The following is a 25,854-nucleotide window of genomic DNA, read 5'->3' on the forward strand; positions in this document are numbered from 1 at the left end:
CCAAAATCCATACTTTGGCTTCTAAGGGGGTGGTTTGAATCTCAGCAGTTCTCAACACCAGCAGGTGCTACAGACATCACTGGCCTTGGGGAGAGCTGAACACCCTGCAAATCATGGCCATAATTTAGGTATGAATTTTAGGGGGTTTAAGTTCAGGCACCAAGTTTTGAGACTGTCTTTACCTAGTTTTGGGACTCTTTCCCAACCACAAGAGGGGAATAACAAGATTTCCCTATTGTCGTAAAGTACTTAGACATCTATTAAATAATTATCTCAACTAAGAGCATGTTATTCATATTGTTGTTTTTTTCCCCATTCTTGCTCCAGGAGGAAGGGAACAGACATTTGACATTATTACAAAATCCATACCTGGAGGCCAGCTATTCCTCCAGATACTAAGATCCCTTTGGATTTAAAGCCTAGGATAAACATCCCCTCCATGCCTGACAAGAGGGGACTCAACCACAGGCAGTATATGCCTTTACCAAGGTAGGGGGAAGGACTGGCACACTGAAAAGATGGAGAGATTTTAGAAAGGTGTTGAGCAAACATGAACCATGTTGTTCCTGACACTGGGAAAAGGCTCTGAGCTGTTCATCTCCACCGTAACTTACCTTGAGTGTCATCTCAGCTACAAAAATTGCTGTGAAAATGTAGTTGGACACAGTAAGAAAGATTCTCTCCTAGAAAAAAAAAAAAGGAAAAGGCTTTAAATGTATCCTGACTTCTTCTTGATCTGAAAGATGGGGAAATAAGGGTGGTGCCTTTGGCAAAGGTCAGTGCTGGGCAGCTTTTAGCTCACACCCCTTGGTTCAGCCCTGTGCCACAGCTAGGACAGGATCCTACGCAACTCTGCAAGAGCACAGTGGATGGGATTTGCAGTGCATCCTGCAAATCTGGTTTCAAGGCACTCTCTGCCCTGTTCTGCCAGTGCTGCTCAATCCTGACCTGCTGTGCTTGCCAGTGCTGCTCAGTCCTGACCTGCTGTGCTGACCTGGGACTCCTTCCTGAAGGGCTGCTGAGCACCAACCACTGGATTGTGTGTAAGTGCAGTAGAGTCTGGGGGTCAGCTAAGTCAGACATGCAGAAAAAGCCATTTCACTTGCTAGCTTGAGCCATCTCCAAGATAGCTCAAAAGCAGCATACATGGACGATAACATGCCATTCCTACAGAATGGAAGTTACTTCTAACTTTTAGTTCACAGTCCCTGTCCTTTTTGCCAGTCACCTCTTAACTGCAGGTGCCTGGGGGACTCTCTTACTCTCCAAGAGGAAGGGAACTAGGATTACTGTATTATAAAGTGGGTTGCCCCATTATAAGACCCTGCAGGGGAAGCACACACTATGTGAGTTACCAATACTTGGGCATTTGAATAGATGAGTGGGAGTTGGTGTTTAATGCTGAAGTTCTTCCAAGGGTCATACCAGTGCCAGGAACACTTACGAACCTCTGTCAGAGGTTGTGCTAAAAAGCAGGTGGGAGGAAATGGTGCTCACCGTGCTTCTGTGTTCAATCTGTGGTCTCTCCAGGGCGATGGTGATGCAATTCAGGAAGATGAAGGCCAGCACAACATAGTCGAAGAGCTTGTGAGCAATGATGGTTTGGCAGAGGAGGCGAAACCTGCAAGAGAGTTCCGGTATGCACCTGTGCCTTGGGCAGAGCAAGGTTAGGAGCTATGAGGACAGAGAATTGAGAGGTCTGGCCAAAACTGAGCTCTGACATAGCAGCTTTCCTAGCACTAGTCCCTTGCCAAGGCAATATCCCAGGGTGGCCCATGGTCAGACAGGGAGCCTGGAGCAGAACAAGGGCAGAGCAAGGAGCTGAACCTTCATCCATTGCCCCAGTGCCAGAGTGGTTTTCTAACCACTATGGCTCTGTGCTCCTCTCTTGCCCTGTAAAGAAGAGCATGAGTTTCCGTTTTCCTCCCAAACTCACGCTTTGTACCACCCCAGGGCAAAGAGGCCACGTGCTGAAAGCTGAGAAGAGGCTGGTAGGTTGGCTGTCATGGGACCGCACTTCTGTCCACTCTGAAAGACACTGTGCGCATTAGCATAGGTATCACACAGAGCAAAGCCTCTTCCTCATGACCTGTAATGAAACCCCCTTCTTTTCAAGGAGCGATGCACATGGGTGCGAATACTGATGGCTGGGGTACATGGACATTTTCTCCTGGTGGGAAGACCCCTTTAGCAGGAAGAATTTATCCCAAATTTATTTTTTTCAGGCAAGAAGAATTCTAACTTTGCCCTAAAAGGTGTGATATGACTGTTGATAAGTTGGTACTGGGCCTGAAAATTAAATGGAGAGACTGTTCTGGTACCAGGGGAAGAAATATCAATATTATGGAGTCATTAATAATACTTCAATAATACATTAATAATTTAATAATACATTAATAATTCCCTCTCCTTTTTGGGTTAATGTTAGTATTCCCTGCCTTGCTTTGCTATAAATATTTATGATGACACAAAAGAAAAATGGGATGCTCCAAAGGGAGGGAAAAATCACAATAGCTATTTAGGATTCTCATCCTTCCTTTCACCTCCAGAATGAAGGAAGAGAAGTGTTGTTTGGCCGTAGAAGGGGAGATGGAGGAGACAAAACACATTCCCAGCTGGTAGGTTTAAAGTTGCAACCTAACATGCAGCTCAGGGTATGTGGCCAGCACGGCCACAGAATCTGCCCCATCTTCTCAACCCTTTCATGGCAAAAACTGCACAAACCTGTTTTGTGGTGAGAAGAGATATATGGACCAGTCTTCCCGTAACTCACACCAGTCTGGCTTATAGACTTCCATCATCTTCTGGATGCGAAAGCACAGGCTCTGGAGGGACGCAGCAGAAGCAAGTGCCACTGGTTACCTTCCCACTTGCCTGAGAGAGGCACTCTTCCTTTCACATCTGACCCCAAAACACCACTACCTGCAGTTCCTCAAGTACACTACCTGCCTTTCTTTAAGCCCCTGAATGAGGAAATGGACTCAAAGAGCAACAAGCCACTGAAAAGGAGGTAGGAGCAGCTTTGCCAGGGCCTGTTTACCTCTTGACATCTGGTTTCCTCCCCAAATCATTACAAATAAAACTGCTGGTGTCCCTTCTAGAGGAGGGTGTCGTCCGTGATGCCTTCTCAGAGCTGTTGGAGTGGCTCTGTTACACAAGGACAGTGTTTCCTTGCTACCTCAGCTAAACGAGAGGCCAGGACAGGAAGGCCTTCTGTTGGCACTTGGGCTTGGAGGTGATTTAATTTCATACAGCATATACGCCTGTTCAAATTTCTACTGACCCTCCCTCCATTTTTTCCACCCTTTGATCTGCTCACAGATTGGGCATTGCAGTCTCCCAGGCTGGCACCACAAAACTCACTTGCCTTGTCTCTTGTGTCTGTGCTTCCTGCTCTGATCTGCTGATGTTCCCCATGCAAAGCTCTCGCTGCTCACACAGCCTGACCTTTCCTAGCCTGTAGAAATCACTGGCCGCATTGCTCTGAAATAACAGCCCCTGAATGACCATGCATGTGCCTCACATCTGCCTTCCTCCCACCATCTACCTGTACGACTGCCTTGCAGGCAGCCTGGCAATGTGGTTTGAGCTTGTCTGGGCCTAGAAGGTCCTATCTGCATTCAATGTTGTCCTCCAGGTCTACTTAAAGCACCTTTGCAAGCTTTCCCATCCACGTGGCAGGGAGACTGAAACTTGAGGATGGATTTGGGGTTTCCCACAGCACTGCAGTGTAACCCCAGGTTCCCTCCACTAAGTACTCACATAATCTATCTCTTCATCATCCTCTCCCCGTTCCTTGCGGTTGTTCATCTTTGGGAAGATCTCCTTGGCAATACTGGGCATTTTGCCATTGCAGTCTTGATGCTCGCTGGCCCTGGACGATGCTCCCAGCTTATGGGTCACTCTGTGGCTGGATGGGACGGAAGCCAACTCCAGCAGGTCACAGGAACCTTTGTTGTCCAGTGAGAGCGTCCGGCGGTGATGAAACACCCTTCCCGTCCCATCCGGCTCCCCATCTGCCACCCTGTGCCTTTCCCCAGACAGAAGGGATTCATGTTCAGCAGAGGGAGGTTTGTGCTTCAGGCTGTGTCCCCGGGCCAGGCTGTTCCAGCTGGAGCGACGACTCCCCCAGGCCCCGCTGCGGCCCCAGGCACCGTAGTGGGAACTGCGGGAGCTGGACTGTAAGAGAGCGGGACGGGGATTCAGCAGCTCCGGGCACAAGGAGGGAGCATGCAATCCTATTTCAGATCACAGACTTCTCCCTGGGCCCCTAAGTCAGGAGGTTGCCATATTTCAGCCATTGAGGAAGTTGCATGGTGGGAATTTAGCAGCAATCTCTGTAAATCTGACAATAAATTGATAATGAGTTAGCAATGGCATTGGCTGTGATTACTTTATAGCACCATCTGTGTGCAAAGCACTTATGGGGAAGGTAAATAATAAAACCAAAGGCCAGGTGCCTGATGTTGTTACTTACACCAGCACAGAGCAAGAATAAAGCTCTCCAAAAATCTGATTGGCAGCCTTTTACACTGCCCTGGGGTAAAGGATAACACAAGGTACAGGGTGATGAATAATCTGACACACCATCTTTGAGGACTGTCTTAGTAAAAGGAAGAAATGAGAGAAACAGGCTTGTTAGTTACAGCCTAGTCCAACCACTTCAGCAACTTATGTAGTACATGGCTGCCAGCTCTCCCTGTTTAGAAATAACAGGGGCATGAACCCTTTGAGCACTGATGCACCCCACAGAGCTGTGTGTGTCAGTGGGTAGAAAGCCCAGAAGCTAATGTTACAAGGTGGACAGGTCTGAGATGCATTGGCTGGACAGCCAGCAGTGCTTGGGGGAGTGCTAAGGGGCAGCAGGACCTGCTATGGGGAGCTCCAAGTCAAGATTTCTCTCTTCATTGTTACAAAAGCTTCCAGAAAACCCATCTGTTATGGGGCTTGGCAATTCTGGCATCACCCAGATATTTCTATGCTCTTAACTCTCTCAGGGCATCATTTTGTGTCCTGTGCTCTAGGAAAACAAGGAAAGGGCAAGAGGACAAAAAGTGTTTCACTCTAAGAGGGAGACTCTGTCTCCTTGGTGTTCCTCCTCTCCCACCAGAAGGATATAAAAGAGCTGAATCCCACACTCAATGGAATATAGATCAATTACCTAGAAATAGACGTCAGTAATCTGGAAGTTTAGATAAATAATATGAACTGACCTGGCTTCCTAAAGACAGGCAATGTGCTCGTGTTAGAAGCCTACAGCAGCAGTGCAATCCTCCACAGCAATCCCCAGATGATGGCAGAAAGACAACAGAGTGCTTGGACTTCAAAAGAAGGGTATGACACACATTTCTACGCACTCACTCACCAAGGATGGCTGGTCATAGGTCATTCTCCCCAGGGACATCACACTGCTTTTCCGGGAGCCAACAGCAACACGGATCTGGTCAGGCTGCAGGGAGTTGCGTGAAGAGTTGCTGACCCCCCCAGCAGCCACCGGTGGGTTAGAAGAGGGCAAGGATGGGTCCAAGTGTCCATTAGGTGTCACAGGAATTGCACAAAGCTTGGGATCTGGGTGGAAAGATGAGGAAAGAAGAAGAAAGAGAAAAGAAGAAGGTGGGTTCCTCACTATCCAGTGACTGTTTCGATGTCTAAGCTGTTTAGCATGTTAGCAGCAGCTAACAGAATATTAGCTGTTTAGCATCAATCAACATCGATTACTTCTGATTTAGGGTGTTGTGGCAAAAGCAGTGCAAGCTGGGAAGACTTTGAAGCATTCTCCTCAGTCCCCAAAACTGACGGCAGCTCTCCTTGGGGTCAGGCAGACTCAGGCTGACAGGCAGAGCAAGAAGCCGAACCCTGGCAGCAAGGGGAGGAGAGTGTGCTTCTGTATGCCAAGAACAGACACCTACATCTTCAGGTCTGAACAAATACCACCAACTGTCAGACTGGCTATTTAAAGCTGTTAGGCTGAGACACTGAGGAAGAGATTAAGATGTGGGGAGACCCGCAGCCATCCATATATTGGGCTCACCTTTACATTCCTGCAATCATTCTCTTCATCCCAGTCTATCCTACTACACTGGGCCACTTCAAATGACTGATCATTGACCTTGAAGATCCAGGACACCTTTGAGGGGCATGTCAGGTGCTGTGGATGACCATCAGCATTTGTTGAGGTGGATGGAGAGGATGGGGTAGTGGATTTTAATGCCTGAAAGGACTGGAACAATCATTTTTGTTTGGCCTATTGCATAATGAAGGTCACATATACTCGCCTACACGCAGCATCACAGCTGTGAGTGCACCAACAGGCTCCGTAACCTCTGGCTGCCCTCCTAGGGGGTTGGCTGCCTACACTCAAGGTAAGCTGTGATATGGTGCAGCCATGTAACCCAGGATCAGACGGCTGTGAAAACAGCTAAGCTGCAGGAAAGAGCTGTGACAAGCCAATACTGGAGCCACTGCTCCTTGCTGTGGGAGCTGCATTTAAGCTCAGACCTCTGCCTGTGGTCCTTGCCTGGGTTATGCCATGAGTATGCTTGTGCCTATCCTTGCACCTTGCTGATCCTGATCTTGTCTTGCTGACAGAACTTCTTGGCTTGACCTCAGACCTGCCTCACCGCTGTGGGCTTGCCTGGCAATCTTTGAACCATTGTCTGACCCTGGCTAGTGTCAGCAGACCTGCTCTGCTCACCTTGTGCAAGTACTGTGCCTTTGTTGGTGTGGTCCCTGCCCTCCTGCCTGGCTGTCCCTCCCCATCAGCTCCTGGCTCGACATCCATTGTGGAGCAAGCTACTCTTGCTGCTCCCTGCCACCAAGACCTGTCTGAAGTATAATACCTCTTGTAGAAAGACTTGCAGTCTTCAAGGAAAGACTTCGAGGGGTGGAGACCTTACCCGGCAGTTTGTAGGCAGACTGTTCCAACAGTTAATTATCTTTCCTTAAAAATATGTGGCTTTTTTCAGTCTCAATTTGTCTAGCTTTGGCTTCCAACCTTTACAATCTCATTATGCTTTTTTCTGCTCAATTAAAGAGCCATCTAGCATTAGAAATCTCTCCTTATGGTTGGCACTTACAGGGTGTGTGATCAAGTCACTTCTCTGGTTTCTCTAAGCTTCATTAGCCTCTCACTATGAGGCAAGACTTCCAGGTTTGTCCAAATCCTTTTTAATGTGTTGGTATCCCCTATCCAAATGTGGGTCCCAGATTTGGACACAGTGTTCCTGAAATGGTGCCCCTGAAGCTAAGCAGAGACAGTCTCACTTCTCACTCCTAGTTGCTGTTCTGTAGGTCATTCAAGAACTGCTCCCCTTAGCTATCACATTCCTCAGGATGCCAACACAGCTCTGTTTTTCCACAGATAACACCACAAACTAGCATAAAGTTCAAAATGAAAATCGGTAAGTTCTTGGAGATGGGAGTGAATTTTCTGCAGAATCTGCTTTCGGATTTCTCACTAAACAGCAATGGGAGATAAGCAAATGAGGCTGTTTGAGCTATTGTACCTGAACCTTCCTGGACCTCTTGGAACTGATCTAACTCCTCCATGTTTGATGAACTCTGATCTTCATCTGAGTATGACCGGTTGGCATCACCCTGGAACACACAAATTTAGAAGTTGGGAACTCATAAACAGAAAAGACCATTTGTTCTTGTCTTTCATTGCTGGAATAACTGTAAAATCCTCCTGGGCAGCCAGGCATCAGTGTGATCACGGGAAAGAGTCTCGTGTGACCTGGGATGGCTGACATACTGCGTTCTTGCTTTTGGAGGGGCAAAGGACTCACCTAGTAGGGTAGGGTCTGTTGCACAGGATGGAAATCGTGAACTCCCTTCCAGAGGGCTTGTCTCTTTCCTTGCAAGGATTAACACTGTCATCTTTTTTTTTTTTTTTGTAATGAAGCCCACCCTGAACTTAACAAGGGAAATGACAGAGGTGTGATACTTAGAGAGTCCTCCACCCCAGTACCCTCAAAGTGTCTCAAAGGTCCCCTTTTTAGCACCTCTAGTCCTCCTCCTGATGAGGCCTCGGTGGCAACTCACCTCAGCTTGAAACCCCTCCACGAGAATAGCCACCAGCAGATTGAAGAGCACGTAATTGCCAAATGTCATGAGAGCCACAAAGTAGAGGGATGCCCATGGCGAGGTGGAGGCCATGCCATTATAGAGCACAACATTCCAGTCCTCCTGGGTTAGGATCTGCAACCAGTAGCAGAGGCCACATAAACATGAAAGAAGAACATGAAGGGGATTCTCAGAAAAGGGCAGTGAAAGGGTACACATCAGGACCACATCAGGCCTCTTAACTTCCCCATAACCACACACCCACCGCTCACTGTCACTGTCCAGCTGCGGTACTGCCCCAATAACATTAGCTGAGCAAGAAACAAGAGCGACCATGAGGGAAGTCATGTGCTGAGGTGACAGTGTTAAACATGGGAGTTGCCACAACAGGAGTGACCTTTGCAAACTGTGTCCTAGGAAGGAAGGAGTGCCCTTGTCTAAGAGATACACCAGTCATTTGGTTGCAACATGCAATTTTTCTTCCTCCAAACATACATGCTGGAGCCTTTTGTGTGGCCTTTTGTGTTGTCAGGAGCAAATGCAATGCTCTGCAATGAGAAAAAGCACCTCCTGGTCCTCTTCACTTTGTCCTGGCCCACCTGTAGAGATCAAAGTGGGCTCACCTGGAAGACAGTGACAATGGCCCACAGCAGGGAGTCAAAATTCTTCCGGTCAGGAACTGTATCTCCCGTGTCTGTCCTGAGGCTGAACTTGCAACCAAAGATGTGCATTCCCAGGATGCTGTTGGGACAAGTGGAGATGGTGTCAAATATAAATATCTCTGCCACCACAATGAGCTCAGAGTCATTCTCTTTTCCTCCCGACAATCTAATGTAACACCACAGGAGCAAGGGGTAGAACAACACAGCCAGACCACTGGGACCTATCTGCTTGAGGGTAGGAAGGCTCTACAGAGGGATCTGGACAGGCAGGATTGATGGGCCAAGGCCAGCTGTCTGAGGTTCAACAAGGCCAAGTGCTGGGTCCTGCACTTGGGTCACAACAACCCATGCAATGCTACAGGCTTGGGGAAGAGTGGCTGGAAAGCTGCCCAGCGGAAAAGGACCTGGGGGTGTTGGTTGACAGCCAGCTGAACATGAGCTGACAGTGTGCCCAGGTGGCCAAGAAGGCTGATAGTATCCTGACTTGTATCAGAAATAGTGTGGCCAGCAGGAGTAAGGAAGTGATTGTGCCCCTGTACTCAGCACTGGTGAGGCCGCACCTCGAATACTGTGTTCAGTTTTGGGCCCCTCACTACAAGAAGGACATTGAGGTGCTGGAGCGTGTCCAGAGAAGGGCAATGAAGCTGGTGAAGGGTCTAGAGCACAAGTCTTATGAGGAGCGGCTGAGGGAACTGGGGTTGTTTAGCCTGGAGAAAAGGAGGCTCAGGGGAGACCTTATCACTCTCTACAACAACCTGAAAGGAGGTTGTAGTGAGGTGGGTGTCGGTCTCTTCTCCCAAGGAACAAGTGATAGGGCACGAGGAAATGGCCTCAAGTTGCACCAGGGAAGGTTTAGATTGGATATTAGGAAAAATGTGTTCACTGAAAGGGTTATCAAGCACTGGAACAGGCTGCCCAGGGAAGTGGTGGAGTCCCCATCCCTGGAGGTATTTAAAAGATGTGTAGATGTGGTGCTTAGGGACATGGTTTAGTGGTGGACTTGGCAGCGCTAGGTTAATGGTTGGACTTGATGATCTTAAATGTCTTTTCCAATCTAAACGATTCTATGATTCTGTGAAGAAGGAGCTGTGTATTGCACCCCTATAGCTCACCAAAAACCCTTGCTTTCCATCTGTACTGCCTCAGAGCTCAAGTATTCCCTCCAACCTGTCCTTCAGATCTGCTCTCTCCGTTGTTCTTGTTTGCTCTCATTTTTCTTCATCTCCCTACCACTGCATCCACAGGATGCACTGAAGAACTTACTTTCTTGCTTCCTGCTGCCCTTCTGTGAGAGTCAGCCTCCAGACTGAACTGTTCCTGCAGCCAGTGTTGATTACCAAGAGACTTCACCTATCCTGCAATGGGACATTATGCTAAACATGCGCATTTGGTGGCAGTATTTCTCCACCCTGTCCAGGCCAAATCTTCAGCTGCTGAACCCAATTTAGGGCAGCAGTAACCTCAGCCCTTATGAAAAATAAATGTTTGTCAGTGCTGCCTGAGCCTAGAGCAATGGGCAAGACGAGTCATGCAATCATGCTCTGAAGTTGCTGTCCACATAAGCCATGCAGTGCCTCTCCAAAACACTGTGAGGCCACTAACTGCCTCCTCACCTGAATATAAAGATGAAGAGCATGAGGAGCATGCAGAAGGTGGCTACGTTGTCCATAGTCTTCATCAGCACCACAAGCTGGCGGCGCAGCGCAGGCATGAAACGCACCAGCTTCAGCACCCGCAGGAGACGGAAAGTCCTCAGCACAGAGAGGCCCCCATCTGACTGGCCAATGATCTCCCAGATGCTATGGCCCAGAGAGGCACAGCGAGTATGAGGGACAAAATGAAAGACAAGTTAACGAACAGAAGAGAGAGAGGAATAACAATGCTAATCCAAGTTTTCACCTCTGCATTGGCAGCAAGTATAAAGGCGTCAGAGAGAAAATCTGTTTGAGCAAGATATAATTAGAAGTATATACTATAGGCTTATACTTATGTGCAGGAAGCTGCATTTCTCCCTTAAGAATATGAACACGGCACTGCATGTTGCAGGAATGAGGAAAGGATTGCAGCATTAAATTCCAGCAAGACAAGTTCTTCTATCACACATTAAACCTTTGTAGCATCCTTAATTTGTGCATTTTAAAAATATTTCACAGCTAATATTTGTTGTGGACTTACAAGGCAATTGCAATTGCCTCCATTCTACAGAGGAGAGAACTGAGGGGCAGAAATGCTATGCAGCTTGCCTAGGGTCGCCAAGTGTTGGGAAAAGACATTTTGACCTCCCAGTCCTTGGCCTTGTGCATCAGCTCAGGTCCTCCTAGTATAGCTGCTAAATCCTTTTTCAAAAGGCACATGAAAAAGTGCAAGCTCTGTGTTACTCTTTTCTATGTGTATTTCAGTTGATCCCCAAGGCCCTTGTCACCTGATGATGACGATGATACTGTCAAAGATGTTGTAGGGGTTGCGGAGGTAATCAAAGAGACCAAAAGCAGCAAGTTTCAGGATCATCTCCAGGGCAAACATGCTTGTAAAGACAACGTTGCTGATCTCCAAGATGTTGGTCAATTCCTCTGGCTGGAGAGAAGGCAAATTCAGAGAGTCAGAACTGAAAGAGCCCTGAAATTATGGGAAATAAAGTGCCACCGTTCCCAAGGGACAGGCTTTGTAGGGAGCTGCGAAGCTCCCATGGGTGAGATTAGAGTGGAGCTGGATAGAGCTACTTGCACTCCAATTCCTTTGCACATGTACTACCTTCATCATAGATTATGTCCCCAACAAATTCTTTTACTAGAGGTGATCAGGAGCCCCACAGCCATTCACACAGCCAAGGCTGACCAAGTGTCTCCCACATGCCACTCCATACCCTGGTCCCTCGGCTAAAGGCTGCTTTACTTTGTGCAAAGAACTTGAGTATTTTTTGAAGCAGGGCAAAAGTGGCTGATCTGTGGTCAACGTCTTTCTTCAAGGATTTCTTCCTCTGAGGTTTCCACAGGTAGCTGGCACAGTTTTTTGCTGAAATTCTGAAAACATCTGAATGATAGGAAAACAGTTCCCCGTTTTCCTCTAAACCCCAGTGCACTTCTCTGCCCCTTTCCCCTCTATTTTTTCCCTTTCTCATTTTTCTCTCCCCCGCTCCCCACCAAATCCTTGGTATGCATTAGTTTTCCAGTCTTGCTCCAGCAGTCTTTTCTCATGTCTTTATCCTCAGAGTGGTCTCAATAATTACCCAGGTGAATATCAGACTGGATGAATAAAACAACAGCGAGGAGGGGCACACTGCTAACACCTACCTGTAAGGGACAGGAAGAGCAGGACAGGGTGAGGAAAAGAGAAAAATGGACAGCAAGAGGAGAAAGGCAGGTGCACAAGGTGAAAACCTCTAGGGATGACACAAGATGACTGTGTTGAAAGAAAAAAAAAAAAAAGAAAAAAAGGCAATCTGACCCTGCCTCAGGCATTTTTTTTCTGTTGAATCTCTGACACATCTTTCAGCCCCTGTGATACAGCCTTCTCCAGCAGAGACCTATGTGTTTGTGCATATGAGAGAAAGTGTTTTAATGATTCCATCAGTGGAACAAGTCTGAGCAAATTAAATTACTCCTCCTTTTGTTTTCTGAATTAATGACTTTTTCTTCAGTGTGTGCAGCCTTGGAAACTTCTCTGACAAGGTCAGGAAAGGGTCTAGACCATTTCCTCAGGAATGATGAAACATTGCTTCAGAGGGAGACAGAGGCTGCGCTGATGTCATTCATGAGGGATGCCAGGATCTTGCCATCCCCTGTGAAACGGAGGCATTCCCTGCACTGAATTTGGGATGGACACATCTGCTCAAAGCACCTCTCGCTCAGGGACTAGGACTGCACCCGGCCAAACAGCAAGGGCTGAGGTCTCAAACAAGGTCAGATGCATGAGGGGCAACACATGCGCAAGTCTGCCCATGTTCGCACGTACTCAGATACAGACATACATAGCCCAGGCAGACTACCACAGCAATGGCAAGGTACAAAATGTTCCCAAAGTGAGAGAAAAACTTCCTCCCAGTATAATGGATTGCATCTTGGGGCCAGGCTAGACAACCCATGGCCTTCAGACCGCATGAGACTGCTAGGGCAATTCACCTGGCTGTAGCATGCTGCTGGCCATCACCTTCCCAAGCAGCAGCTCCAGACAAAGGTGTGCTGCCTTCCCAAGCAGAGGGACAAGGCACAGTAGCTCCAAGGCACTTCTTCAGGGCTCCTCTAGCCCAAATTTCCATTTTTACCTTGAGACAGGTATGTCACACCTCAGACAAGGTTACATATTTGATGTTTAACCTACTGTGCCACTGAGCCCCAGCTCCAAGCCTTCAAGGTGAGTCTGACCCAGGCTCTGTGGTAGCAGGCAGTACTGCTCTCACTGTTTGGATACCTGTGCCAAAAAGGTGGCTGAAGACTCCCCTCGTCCTTCACATTGCTCTGAGCTACGACTGGCCACCAGGCCACTCTTTTAAGCATCACATAAAATGGATGGGAACAAGAAAACTGCAAAAGCCTGTTGTTCAGAGCAAGAAAGGACAGACACTCCTGGCACTACAGAAACAAAAAAGTGAGTCCCTGCAGGTCAGAGCCAATATTTTTACCATGAACTCAGTATTAGTGCCCACTAGGAAGGGGAGTCATGGTCTCTCCCTGAGGACTGCAAACTTGCTGTTTTTCTGAAGGGCAGCCTTTCTGTTGGCTGTGCCTCTTACTTCAGCTGGTGGAAGGGGAAGTGAAGGAGGAATGCAGTTCTGGGCCTGACCCTCCCCCTGAAGCTGGGGGCTGCTTTAACCCCTGCTCTGGGGCCCCCAGGGGCCGAGATCCTCCCAGATGAGCAAATGGACTGGAACCTGCTCCTCACATCTGTGGCTTCCCACGCCCTTTGCTAATTCCTTGCACTTCTCATTGCAGCTTTTTATTGAAATACTCCATTTCTTTAAAATAAAAAAAGGGGAGATGGCTCAATTTCCATCCATAATTACATTTGAATAACAAAACCATCCTGAAAATGAGGGGGAAAGGAGGGGAGATAAGAGAGAAGAGAGAGAAAGAACGAGCAAGTGCACACAGGACGGGAGAGATGAAGATCACTTCACGGAGAGCCAGGCAGTAATGACACTTGCTGGGAACACGAGGTCCATATGCTAAACAGAGATGCCAATTTCAGCCTGAATCAAATTATTATGTCAGTGAGAATGAGCACTGTAAAAAAGTGACAGGCTATGATGGTGGATTATCCTCCTTTCTGCTGTCCACATGTTCTCTCTTGTGCTGTCGTAGGGAGCAACTGATGTTTGAAAAGCCATGCTTGCATCTTGCTTGTGGAAAAGGTCACCTGTTCCCCCATCTCTCCTTCCCTCCCTGACATCTGTTTCTCTAGTCAAGTTTCCACCTGTTAATCTTTTTCTAATGAGCTATCAATCAGCCCCAGCAAAGCATCCTTCCTAGAGAGAGGGGCAGGAAAGACTGGGCAGGGAAAGGAAGGAGAGATGGGCAGAGAGAAAGGCAGTGAAAGAGGAATCAAAAAACAAAGCTGAAAAAAAAAATCAATTCACTGGCACCCACAAGAAGTAGAGAAGGAGAGATTTTTAAAAATGGAGTAGGAAAGAAGTAAAGGCTGGGGAAGGAAGAGCAACACAAAAGGAATGAACTCATGAAAAAAAGAAAAGAAAAAGAGAGAAGAGCCAGCTGGAAAGGCACACTCACTGGCTAAAGGCAGATCCTGCACTGCAGCCATTTCTGGAGATACAGATAATTCGGCAGAGTGCAAAGAGCCATCAGCTGGGAGCCAGGGCTGCAGGATGGGGGCCACCAGGGGCTGTGTCCTGTGCGGGGATGCCCTCACACCTGGGGAAGTGTGACCATGAGTGACAGTGGACAAGGCAGGTGGCTGGGACCTGGTGTGGGGGACTCTCTCTGGCCAGGGAAGTGTGAACTTGATGAAGGGGGCAAGCGAACAGGGAAAAAGTGGTTCTCTCCTTTTCTTCCTACCAACACACGGGATCCCCAACACAATGGATGTGTCATCTCACAGTTGTGAGAGCTCCCCAGGCTCCCACACACAGCACTCAGGCATTTATCATCAAAACCATTAGCAAGGCTTCCTTCTCCCAGGCCACCCAGGTTTAACTAGAAACTGTAAATTGAAGTGTCCACAAGGAAAGGCCTGAACTCAAGGCTGTTTTAGTCCAAGCAAAAGCAGGGAACACCAGAAATCTACCCACAAGAAGTCTGTTCATATTGCCAAGCCAGGATAGACGGGTTTACCCATCACACTAGGAGAGAAACAAACAAAACTGTGGGAGCTGAGTAGTAGGGTGAGGAGGGTGGCTTGAAAGGGAGAGAGACCCCAGGGGGCAAAGCATGCCCAGAGCCAGTGTTTTAACCAGACTGGTTCACCTACTCTGCATATGGATCTCTTTCCAAATCCATGAAACTACCTAATTCACATCTTCATGGCACGAAGTCCTTCATCCCTAACAATGTAGATCAAATACTGAGAGTGAAATGTATGATTCAGATCTACTTCAGAGCTCCTGCCCAGTGATCAGAAACTAGAACTGGGGCAATAGAGGGCAGCGGCTCAGCTTTTTTCCCCCTTTTCAGTTTCTTACTAACTAACATTTGAGCTCTTATGTCAGATTAGACTGAAAATGTAATTAGTCCGTTATCTGACAGCAGCCAGAAACTCCTGCGCTATAGGAAAGGTTAAGAATATGCAGACCACCATGAAGCCCCTGCAGAAGTTTCTCCTAACCAGGAGTAAATTTGCAACTGCCTAGCAACTGAAGAGTAATTGACGTGATCTGTGCAGACCAGCCCTACCAAACCATACCTGCACATCACTGCCTCTGAGAACATGAGAGAGAAATATTCCATAGAGAGGTCTCTCCAGCCCGTCCATCTTTACTTGCCATTTCAAAGTCACTTGACAATAATCAGAATAGTCATAGAAATCAGCCATGGAACATACCAACTAGCTTTTACTTACTCTAATCACCACCCCACAACCAATGCAGGATTTTGTGATGTTTTGTTATACCCTAGTTTTACAAGACTGAAATAATGCAGTTTCATCCACCACCCCAGGGTAGATGACATTACTAAATGTCAGTATGATGAGCTGGCTTGGACATTTACTGAATGTTTCTGACAAGCAGCAAATAGTAAAAAGAGAAGCAATAACTGTAAAATATGAGCTTGTGGACGCAATAAATGCTGGTATAAAGGGAAATCACACAGGCTAAAGGATATGAAGGTACTGATCCACAGGGCTGGTCTAGTTAGGAAACAAGGGATCATCTCTTGATCCACACAAGACAGACCTCATAAAGTATTGATCTGATGTACGAAGGAATACTGTAAGTAGATACTGGAGAAGATAAACCACGTTACTCAGCAATTGTCTCATTGGCTACTAATGGCAAAGAAGCTTGAGCCCAACAGGCCATTCAAGAAATATATGAGAAAGGCAGCCTGGGACATTCAGCTGGGACCAGCCTTTCATCTTCATGCTGAATAAGGGAGAAAAGCGAGCAGCACCAGATCCTCTGTGAATATTCAAAAAAAGTAACCCTCTTAAAAGGATCCTTCTGGACAGCCACAAGCATCTAATATCTTGATTTTCTACACTGGATTTTAAAAATAGGCACTTCCAAGTAGAAGCAGATCTGAAGTACTGCAAAAACTATTTCAAGCAGGACAAAGCTTGAAATTATGGATTTTGGCTTGTGCAATGTCCCAGCAATATCTGAAGGCCTAATACTGAGGATATTACATGGTATAATGCACACTGATGGATTTAAATAAACTTATCTATTTACAAGTGATAACTTGTGATAAGATTAAGGATTTAAAATGACTCACAGCAGTGCAGTTTGTCCCAAAATGATTTGATTTCCCTCACAAGAAACGCATAAGGAGATGGGAAGCTGCCTTGGCCACACAAACAGGACAGGTCAAGGGACTGGATGGATAAGCTAAACAAAGCCAAATTCCAAAGTGATTTGGATCCGAGTAAAGTGGTTTGAGTTGCTGAGGTTAAGTCTCCTGGCAGAAAAACATTGTGAATATTAAACCCCTGAACTGTAACAAACAAATAATTTTAATTCATGGGTTTTTTTCTGTTGGTCAAGTCTCAGGAATCAAAGGCGAGACTTGCACATGGGCTCTGTCCCCCAGGTTCCTGCGTTTCTGAGCCTTAACCTTGTGCCTGGCCTCTGCAGTCTCTCTCATCCCTTAACCTGATGGTTGGTGGGTCCTTTGGTCAGTGGGCCAGCTTACCTGTGTGTAGTCCATGAACAAGTGGAGCAGCAAGGAGCTGATGGATGTGCCATGAGCTGCTCCCAGGATTGCTCAAACCTGTGACACCTTCACACGTCCTCTCGCCCAGCCAGATACGTCCCCAGAGAGTGGCTGGGGTTGTGATCTCCCATGCACCAGAAAATAAAACCTCGAGAGATCTCTATACACATTAGCTCTGGGCCAGGAGACATTTCATATGATGAAGTAGCTGAAGCAACAGAAGCTACTTCAGTCATAGGATGGCGTCACCCTGCAAATCACAGATCTCTGTGGGCAGAGGGGTTTTACTGGATATTGTTCTGTGAAAATTTGTGTTTCTGGGAGGAAAAACAACAGGAAAAAGAGAAAGGAAGGAGAGAAAAGGAGGCAATGAAGCACCAGTCTAAGATATACTGGTAGCATAGCTTGAGGAAAACTGGAAGAGGGCAAAGGGAAGTGCAAATGCCTGTGTGCTTTTGAGTTAACTGCTGACTGAAAAGGACCTGGAATTCATGGTATGGTCTGAATATTTTTATTTTTTTTTAATCTTCCTGTGCCAGGAAAACAGGATTCAGTATACATATTTTAAATAAACAGGCTGCACCACATTTTTCAGTTATGATCAATTCAGCTGACCTCTCTTTCTAGTAGAAACAGCATGCAGGGTCATAAGCTTTTCCTAGCTACTTCTGGATAAAAAGTGATAGCGTAACTTTAAGGATGTGTCATTAATAACCTGCTACTAGAAACCTCAATGCTGCAGGCAGATCCCACTCTGCCGTGGGCTGTACAAACATAGCAGAGGCGGCCTAGAAGGGCTTAAATCTACACACACAATAGCCAGAACATGAGAGTGAATTCTCTACCTCCAGCTCAAATATTCTTCTGCTAGACTCTTAATTCATGCTGTCTCCAATAAACCAAAATGAACAATGACTCTCCCTGCTTGGTGCTCACATCTTTAAAACATCAGTGGGCAGTTTTCATATTGTCTGGGGCTTCAACCCTTAGTCATCTCTCTGCTACGTGATAAATACATCGCTCTTTTTTATCTATTTTCATGAGTCAACCCCTCCAGCCTCTTCTTCATTCTCCTATCCTCTGAGCTCCTGCCAGTATTTTTTTGGTACTGAAGCATCCAGTGCAGTTTTGCATTCTGGGATCAAATTAAGGTTTCCCATCCTTGTATCAGAAACTAGCTGGGCTTTGAAAAATGGTCTAATGTTTGGTACGTGGGTGGAATCCAGATATCTGAGGCTTCAAATACTGGCTCAGACACTGTGTTGCCTCAAACAGGGAATTTAAGATACTCTGGGTGTCAAGATATCTCCATCCTGATACAGCACAGGACAAATCTGAGTGCCTTGCTGGAACCAGACTCACTGCCTGTCTCTTTGCTGCCTGAGACTGTGTTCAGGACTAGACTTCACCTTGGCTCCAAAGCTTCGATGCGGTCAGCATCTCAGTAGTGAAGCGATCTCTTATTTTTGTGATCTGGGCAGACACATGGAGAGAATCATGGTCACATTCAGACTGGTGGCATAGATCTGAGACATGGATGTATAGCATAGACTCCTTTAACGCAAAGTGCAGCAGAGCTACCAGCCAGCAATGCAGATGCAAGGTCATGGGAGTGCTTAACACCCTCTGAAGCTGGCTCTGCACATCACAAAGTAGACACAGCCTCTGTTTCCCAGCTGTAAAATGAGGGCACACAATCCTTCTCCATCTCACAAGTCTGTCATTAGGATGAAGTGCACTGCTGACTCAGAGCTGCCTGCAAACTATTGGTGTGAAAGTCAAACCTGTGCCCACACCTGCTATCTATGTCTGACCTATCTATCGCTTCTTGCTGTCAGGGCAAAGGAAGGGCTCAAGCCATCTGAGCCCCCAAAATGACTGGAGATGGGAGGTGGTGCCTTTCCTAGCCTTCTTGTATAGATAGACTGTGCTCAGGCATCTCTTAATTAAGCTGGAAAGGCTAGCAAGCTGATGGATTTGAATTGAGATGCTGGTGAAGTGCCTGTGACATCCCCAGAAGGCACATTAAATTAACCAAATAGACTAAGGATTCAGTAAGCTAATGAAGAGAAAAATGAGAGAGAGAGAGATGAGGAAGATGGAAGAGACGGGGGTGAAGGAGAGAGAAGTAGATGGAAGGAGAAGACAGGGTAAAAAAGAAAAACAGAGGGATAAAAGTGAGCGGGGAGGAGGAAAAGAGAGGGATTGAAAGGATGTGAAAGGAAAATACATGGAGACAGTGAAAGTGATTAAGTGCAGGGATAAGGAAGAAAAGACCCTGAAAGATCCTGAGGCGTTCTCCAAAGCCATGCTGGGACCACCTGTGCTGCGGCCTGGGGTCCAAATTGCTCAATCTCTACCTCCACCAAGTTGCATCAGCTGCTTAGTGAGGCCGTAACCTCGAGCAGGACTCACCAGTCCCTGCTGCCCACCCTGTGCCCTGAGGTGCCTTACCTGCTCGTGGTGCTCGATGCCCATGCTGATAGTGTTCACTAGGATTGCAATCATGATCCCACGGTTGAAGTACTTGCTGTCCACAATCCCTCGAAGCTTGACCCTCACTTCTCGCCACACGTCACTGCAGAGCTTCAGCCGTCCGCCTTCTTCCACCTCCTCCTCTTCCCTCTCCAGCGCCGAGGCACCCTGGTCCTCTCTGCTGCCCTCTCCCTCCTCTTCACTGGCTCCTCCGTCCTCCTGGTCTGAGTCAGTGCTATCCAGGACAGAGAGCCTTCGGGACACTTCATGCTCCCTGCTATGGCATTGGGGGCAGTTGGTGGGATCAGAGGTTGCTGTGATGGCAATGGGCTGGACGAAGCCCTGAGGAGGGCAGTCAAGAGAGTTGTGCTGCTGGCAAAGCCCTGGGGAGAGAAATGATCACACTTAAAGGAGAAGGCTTTGAAAAAGACATCGAAACTGGGCATCTGTTTGGCTTTTGGGTATTTAGACAGAGTAACTGGGCTTTCTAGCTGTACAGATGATTAAACACTGGCACATCATCTCAAGGGCAGCAATAGAAGCCATTGCCATTGGGGGCTTTGCTCTGACTGGCTGTGTCACCAAAAGGCATGGTACTGTTCTACTGCCAGTGATTACGCTCAATGGGGGTTCACGTCCATCAGAGGAAGAACCGTTTTGTCTGATGCAGGAACTACAGCTTGAGACTCAGTAGCTTGTGTTAAGTGAGAACTGAGGGAAAAACAATCATGAGGGCTGCTTTTTGCCTGAACTGCTACGAGTGGGGTCCAAGAACCCACACGCTGAGCTGAACACTCTAAATTAGGGAAGCTACATTAGCAAAGCATCTCAAGAAGACAGAAAAGATAGCGCAAGAACACTTCTTCCTGATAGTCTTTGCGCTCTGAATCAGAACAGATCTCCTGACTTCAGTGAGAAAACTAAGTTTGTGTTCCTCGATCCTCCAGTTGGGCCTGGAAGATCAAATGGACACTGGGGGAATGAAGCAATTAATTCATTAACACAGTGCATGAAGCCTGCAGAAACTTTTCTCCGAGCAAGTAAAGAAATGAAAGACTGAGTATGCAAGACCAGCTGAAGAGAAATCCACCTTTTTGCTTGTTAATGGGAGCATAACTTAGGAAGGCATCAGCAGGCAGTTAATACTAACTCTGTAAGACCATTTTTCAGGCCAGGAATCCAATTTAAATGGTATCTCATGTGTAACTTTACACAACAGCACGTGCTCCCATCAAGAGAAATTGTCTCCATTGCCCTTGCATATCAAACTGACTCCTTCAGTATTGCTCCCTTGGTTCAGGAGACACCCTATTGCAATTCTACTCCCTTTACCTCTCTCTTGAGGTCCCACAGTAACCCAGTTTGGGAGGAGAGCTCTGGGGGACCTACTATGCCACCAAGTCAAATCCTGAGTCCCACTCCGTCATATCCCCTTAATACTTCACTCTCCCAAATGGCTCTCATCACCCTGCTATACCAGACCTGGAGCCCTTTACAAGCCTCAGCCAGTGCCTTTAACGTTATCCCATTATGGTCTCTGGGTTTCAGACCTGGGTTTCCCATGTTCCCTGCTGGTCACCCGTTTCATTCCCATTCTTGCTGGTCATCCCCACCTTGCTGGTCTGGTGCGCTGGCCATGGCCCCATGCTCAATGGACAATGTTAATTCTAATTCTGTGCTTTGTAGGCACAGGTCCTTTGGCAAGCTGGCACATGGAGATGCTCCCAGTTACTCTCACATTTCCACTGTTGGCATTTCCAGCTTTACCCACGCGATCCTTACTGTAGTGCCTCTGGCTTTTCCTGTTCATGCCTAGCTTGGCATCGCTCGGCTCCACGTGGCTCTGGCGCCAGCTCTGTATGCTGTTGTACAGCCCAAGGGTGCGGCGTTTGGCTTTGCGCACGATGTGGCAGACGTATTGGAAGATCTCCTCGTAGCAGTCTCCCGGCTCCATGTAGCTGGCGACAGTGCTGGAGGAGAGGTACCGGGCCCTTTGCTCCTGCATCAGCTGGTGCTCCCGCTGCTTGGTCTCCGAGAACTGTGTTGCGATGACCACCAGACACAGGTTAATCATGAAGAAGGAGCCCACCTAGTAGCAAAGGAGAAGAAGGGACAGTCAATGTCAGCATGAGGAATAACATGCAGGAGGGGAAATGTAAAAGGAGAGAGGAGGGGAAAGTGACTGGAGGCAAACAGAGGAATGGGAACCAGTCTGTGTATGGGGATAGGATTTCAGAGAAAGCCAGGGCTGGCTGAGCTTGGTTTTGGGAACTTGCTCGATGTCATTTCTATGCACAATTTAGAGCTCTGAACTGAAATTCAGGAAACACAAGCCTGACTTTTGGCTCTTTTGGCAGGCCTTGGGACCTTTAGCAAGTCACTTAGAAGTTACCTGTAAAGGGTTTGATGAAAACTGGACTTTTTCTTTCCCTCTCCTTTGTGTTAAACAGAAGGTGGGAGACAGAGGACTAGTTTGGTAGTTTGGTCGCTTTCTCCTCTGCTTGCTCTTTTACTACTGGAAAAATCATGCACTGTCATTTATTGTCTTCAACTCTTGGAGGACATACCAGTATTCTCGGAGCATTTCATTTATTTCTACCATTTACACCTTAATTCACCATACAGGGAGATGGCACTTTGCTGAAATGAGTGAGTTCTTGAAATCAAAGAGGAGTTTACAAAAACTAATGACTTTGAGAAGGACGCTAAATAGTCTGGCAAAACAGTGTTTCCTTGCTCATATTCTATTCTTCTGATTTTTCTGATACTAGACATATTGTGTTAGCTCTTATTTTACTTGTCCTCCAGCCTAGGTAGGCTTTCCATTTCGAATACAAAACCAACAACAACCCACTCCCCCAATTTCTTAGAAAAAACCCAAAATGCCCAAGTTCTTCCTATTCTCCATACAGAAGCCAAAAAGTCTACCAAGCTTATTTTACACCTTTGCATGTTCTCTTTAAGAGTCCTTTGCCTCAGTTTTCCTATCTGTAAAATGGAGCAAATATTTCTTGGTGCTGAGAGATCTGGAGGTAAAAATCTCACTCTCAGTGTTACGTATTATAAAATTATAGATGAATCTCCACTAGGAGATCTATCCATTCATTACACTTAGGATAAAACCTGGGCTTCAATATGATGAGAATTTCATACATAAAAGGGCTGGTAATCACGTTCAAAATCATTCTCAAAAGCTATGATGCCTTGATTGGTGCCTACTCCCTGTAGAGCTGTAAGTGGCGATACAGCATTGATAAAACGCAGAGTCTGATCTCTGAGTAAGGACCACACGTCTGCGCTGCTGTGAAATGGACTCTGTGGGGCAGCCCCTGGGAGGAGAGGAAGCACCAGCTCAAGATTTCTGCTTCCCCTGGACCAGGGAGCATCCCTGCTAAGGGACATCCTTGCACTGTGTTCCTCCTATCTGAACCCACACAGGACCCAGTCTCACCTCTCCGTCTCTCCTTTCCAAGCAAACAGCTCTGACATAGAGCTGGATCCAGTCCTTCCTTTATCTTCACACGTGTCCTCCCCCATATAACCCGTCCAGCAAAGGGGAGAGGGCAAGCAAAGGTGGCGATAACCTGACACTAACCCTCGTGCATGGAAAAGGTGGAGTTTTTTTCAGTAAGTACCTCAGCTTGTTTTATCTATCCAAGCAGCCTTCCCCTCAGTGCACAGCCCTTGCCACTCCCCCACCAGCCTGCACCTTGGTTGTCCCTTTCTCTTTCACACAGGTGCCCAGCAGCTCTGTCCAGAGGCTCAGTACAGTGGCTCTCAGTATTTCAAAGGGGAGATGTCCCTGCTAGCACCTGAATAAGCCTTTGAAACATGAAGCCCTTCCCAACCAGATTCAGCATAAGGACAATAAACCATCTCAAAATAAAGGGCTTTTTTTTTTTTTCTCCTCCTCTCAGCACCCTTCAAAGCTGTTCTAATTCTGTTTCCCTTCATCACTGAACCCTTCTCTTCCCTCTCCTCCTGCCCATATTTCAGCCTATTTTCTCTTCAGCTTCTGTATGTGGCCTTGAAAATTAAAACGATGCCTCATTCAGATTCCTTCACCTTCCCCCAAGATTTTCCCTAGTCCATGATACCTTGCATGTTTTCACGATGAGAGTATGACTGGAAATCCAAATTCTTCTCCAATGCACTCTCCTGCCCTCTTCCCCCTCAGCACCACACGACACTCACATGGGCTTGCCCATTCAGTTACCTCCCTTGGCTTGCCCTGAGTGAGGCAGGGTTAGGAGCTGGACACCAGCTGTGCACACATTTCTGGAACGCTAATTATGACACTGCCTGGTACCTTGCGACTTCCGACAACTCCACAAACAACAAGCCATTAAGACTCACAACACTTTCTCTCCAGGCTACAAGCAGAGGAGCTGAGGGCAACAAGATACCCTCAGCAGGGTCACACTGTAAGCCTGGGGTTGAATCCAGAAGGGGGGTTCAGGTTTCACATCACCAAGCCCTGTCCTCACAGGCACCATTTGCTATGTTCTCCCACCAGATGACCAAAAAGGGGAGGAGTGAGAGGACTGGATATAGCAACTAACCCCCAATCCTTAAACCTCTTAGCTAGGAACATCAAACGCAAAACAAATGAGCTTGTTTAATCCTTAAGACGACAGGCAAGTCCATAAACTCTAAGGCTCTGCTGAGTCCATAAACTCGAAGACTCTGCCTCCCAGCTAGCAGAAGGACAGTAAAGGTCCCAGATGGCTCATAATTGAGCGATCCATCTCAGCTAGCTGGGCGGGGAGACCGAAAGTGTCTGACATGGAGTCAGACAAAGCATCTGACAGAGGCAGGAGGAGACCAGTGATTCAAAGCCCCAACGCAGGAGTCTCGTTCAGCCCTGAGACTGAGCTGACTGTGATTAAGCAGATCCTGGCCTTGTTCAGCCCAAGGCTCCATCCCTGTCTACAATATCTAATAAAATATGACTGGTGCTAGAGATGCTGGCTTTCTTGCCCATTATTTTTATTGCTTATGCTTGGATATCCAGCTTGTCTTCTGAAGCCCACATGTGTAAGCACAGAGCACTTCAAGGAGGCCACTGAGTGCTGCAATGTGGTTGCCAATCTGAGAGTTCAGAAGAGCTTTCTCTAGTCCAGAAGCCACACCAGTGGCCAAGTAGCTGGAGAGGTGACAAAGAGACAGCTAGAGCTCAAGTAGGAAGACTGAAATGAAGCACTGACCCGAGAGGTGAAAGCACGTCACCTCCCTGGTCTCTGGCAGAGGGGGAAGCTATTTACAATTTGCTGAATACACAAAATGCTTTTACCAGGTTGTTCTGCAAGGCCACTCTGAGTGCCAGGATGAGCCAGCACTCCTCCCCTCAGGGAGCACATCTACACAGGAGTCCTAGACCATGCTGGAAATATATACAGGTGGTGGAGCCTTCTTCCTGCCAGATGAGCAGTAGCAGGTAATGCCCTTATGTAGGTGTTTGAAGATATCTCTGTGAGGGAGGGAGAAGTCATGAATGAAAGCATAGCTCTAAGGAAGAGGCTGCGAAGATCCGGCCCCAGAAGAGTAAGTTTGAGCCAAAGCTAGGATGTATGTGAAAAAGCAAAGAGTCAGGGCTTGAAGTCTGAAGCCAGGAGTAAAGTCTGTGCCAAACTGTGCATTGTACAAATCTGGGTATCCTGGCCATGCTGCTCAAAGTGAAAATGCAAGTAGGTGCTAAGTGTCTATTGCTTGATGGGAGATCTGAACAAACATTGCATTGCATTGCACTGTCAAAGCAATCCTGCTTAGAAACCCAGGCCTTTTGACCGTGGAGAAGGAGGGAAGAATCAAGGCTGGAAGGACTGTGCTTCATGAGACTTGAAGAGGGATTGTCATTTCTATAAGAAGACTCAGAGGGAAAATGAAACCAAGTGATAGCAAGTTCACACTGTGGTGTTGCTATGTGCTGGAAAAGTGCATTACACATGCAAAGAAGGTAACAGAAAGGCTAAATACTTTCTTGGTGTAACTCCACCAAAAGCAAAGGAAATATCCCATCTAGCATATGGCTCCTTTGTTCTGAGCAGTCCCCAGAGTAAGTTGAGGTTCATGTGCTCCTGTGTTTGATGGAAATAAACCTACATGGCTTCTGCAAATGAGGAGGGAGTGTCTAGAAATGTCAATGACACTCCGCAGTAAAATCTCAGGTGGAGTGTTTACTTGAGGGTTTTCAGCCACCTGCAAAGTCAGAGACAAAGTTTGAATCACTGGGAATCCACATGAGGTGAGCCGGCACTAGAAGGATGCTCCTGCTTAGAAACCAAAAATATGCTGACAGAATTTATGTAGTTTGGAGCAGGAGGTGAGGGGCA

General features: G+C 47.2%; 1 protein-coding gene across 4 annotated transcripts in view; it reads right to left on the reverse strand.

The window, feature by feature from the left end:
* CACNA1I (calcium voltage-gated channel subunit alpha1 I) overlaps positions 1–25,854 on the reverse strand; it is a 92,836-nt gene that overhangs the window by 23,623 nt on the left and 43,359 nt on the right. For all 4 annotated transcript variants that reach the window (XM_076337442.1, XM_076337434.1, XM_076337426.1 and 1 more), the window contains exons 7-18: positions 21,305–21,611; positions 19,502–19,905; positions 11,149–11,300; positions 10,340–10,525; positions 8,688–8,805; positions 8,044–8,199; positions 7,506–7,596; positions 5,366–5,568; positions 3,763–4,179; positions 2,725–2,825; positions 1,498–1,621; positions 615–683 (exon numbers count right to left, since the gene is read on the reverse strand). In XM_076337442.1, the coding sequence (XP_076193557.1) occupies positions 615–683; positions 1,498–1,621; positions 2,725–2,825; positions 3,763–4,179; positions 5,366–5,568; positions 7,506–7,596; positions 8,044–8,199; positions 8,688–8,805; positions 10,340–10,525; positions 11,149–11,300; positions 19,502–19,905; positions 21,305–21,611 (2,328 nt within the window). The remainder of the gene's footprint in view (positions 1–614; positions 684–1,497; positions 1,622–2,724; positions 2,826–3,762; positions 4,180–5,365; positions 5,569–7,505; positions 7,597–8,043; positions 8,200–8,687; positions 8,806–10,339; positions 10,526–11,148; positions 11,301–19,501; positions 19,906–21,304; positions 21,612–25,854) is intronic.

The sequence above is a fragment of the Aptenodytes patagonicus genome, chromosome 1, assembly GCF_965638725.1.
Source record: "Aptenodytes patagonicus chromosome 1, bAptPat1.pri.cur, whole genome shotgun sequence".
NCBI lineage: Eukaryota > Metazoa > Chordata > Aves > Sphenisciformes > Spheniscidae > Aptenodytes > Aptenodytes patagonicus.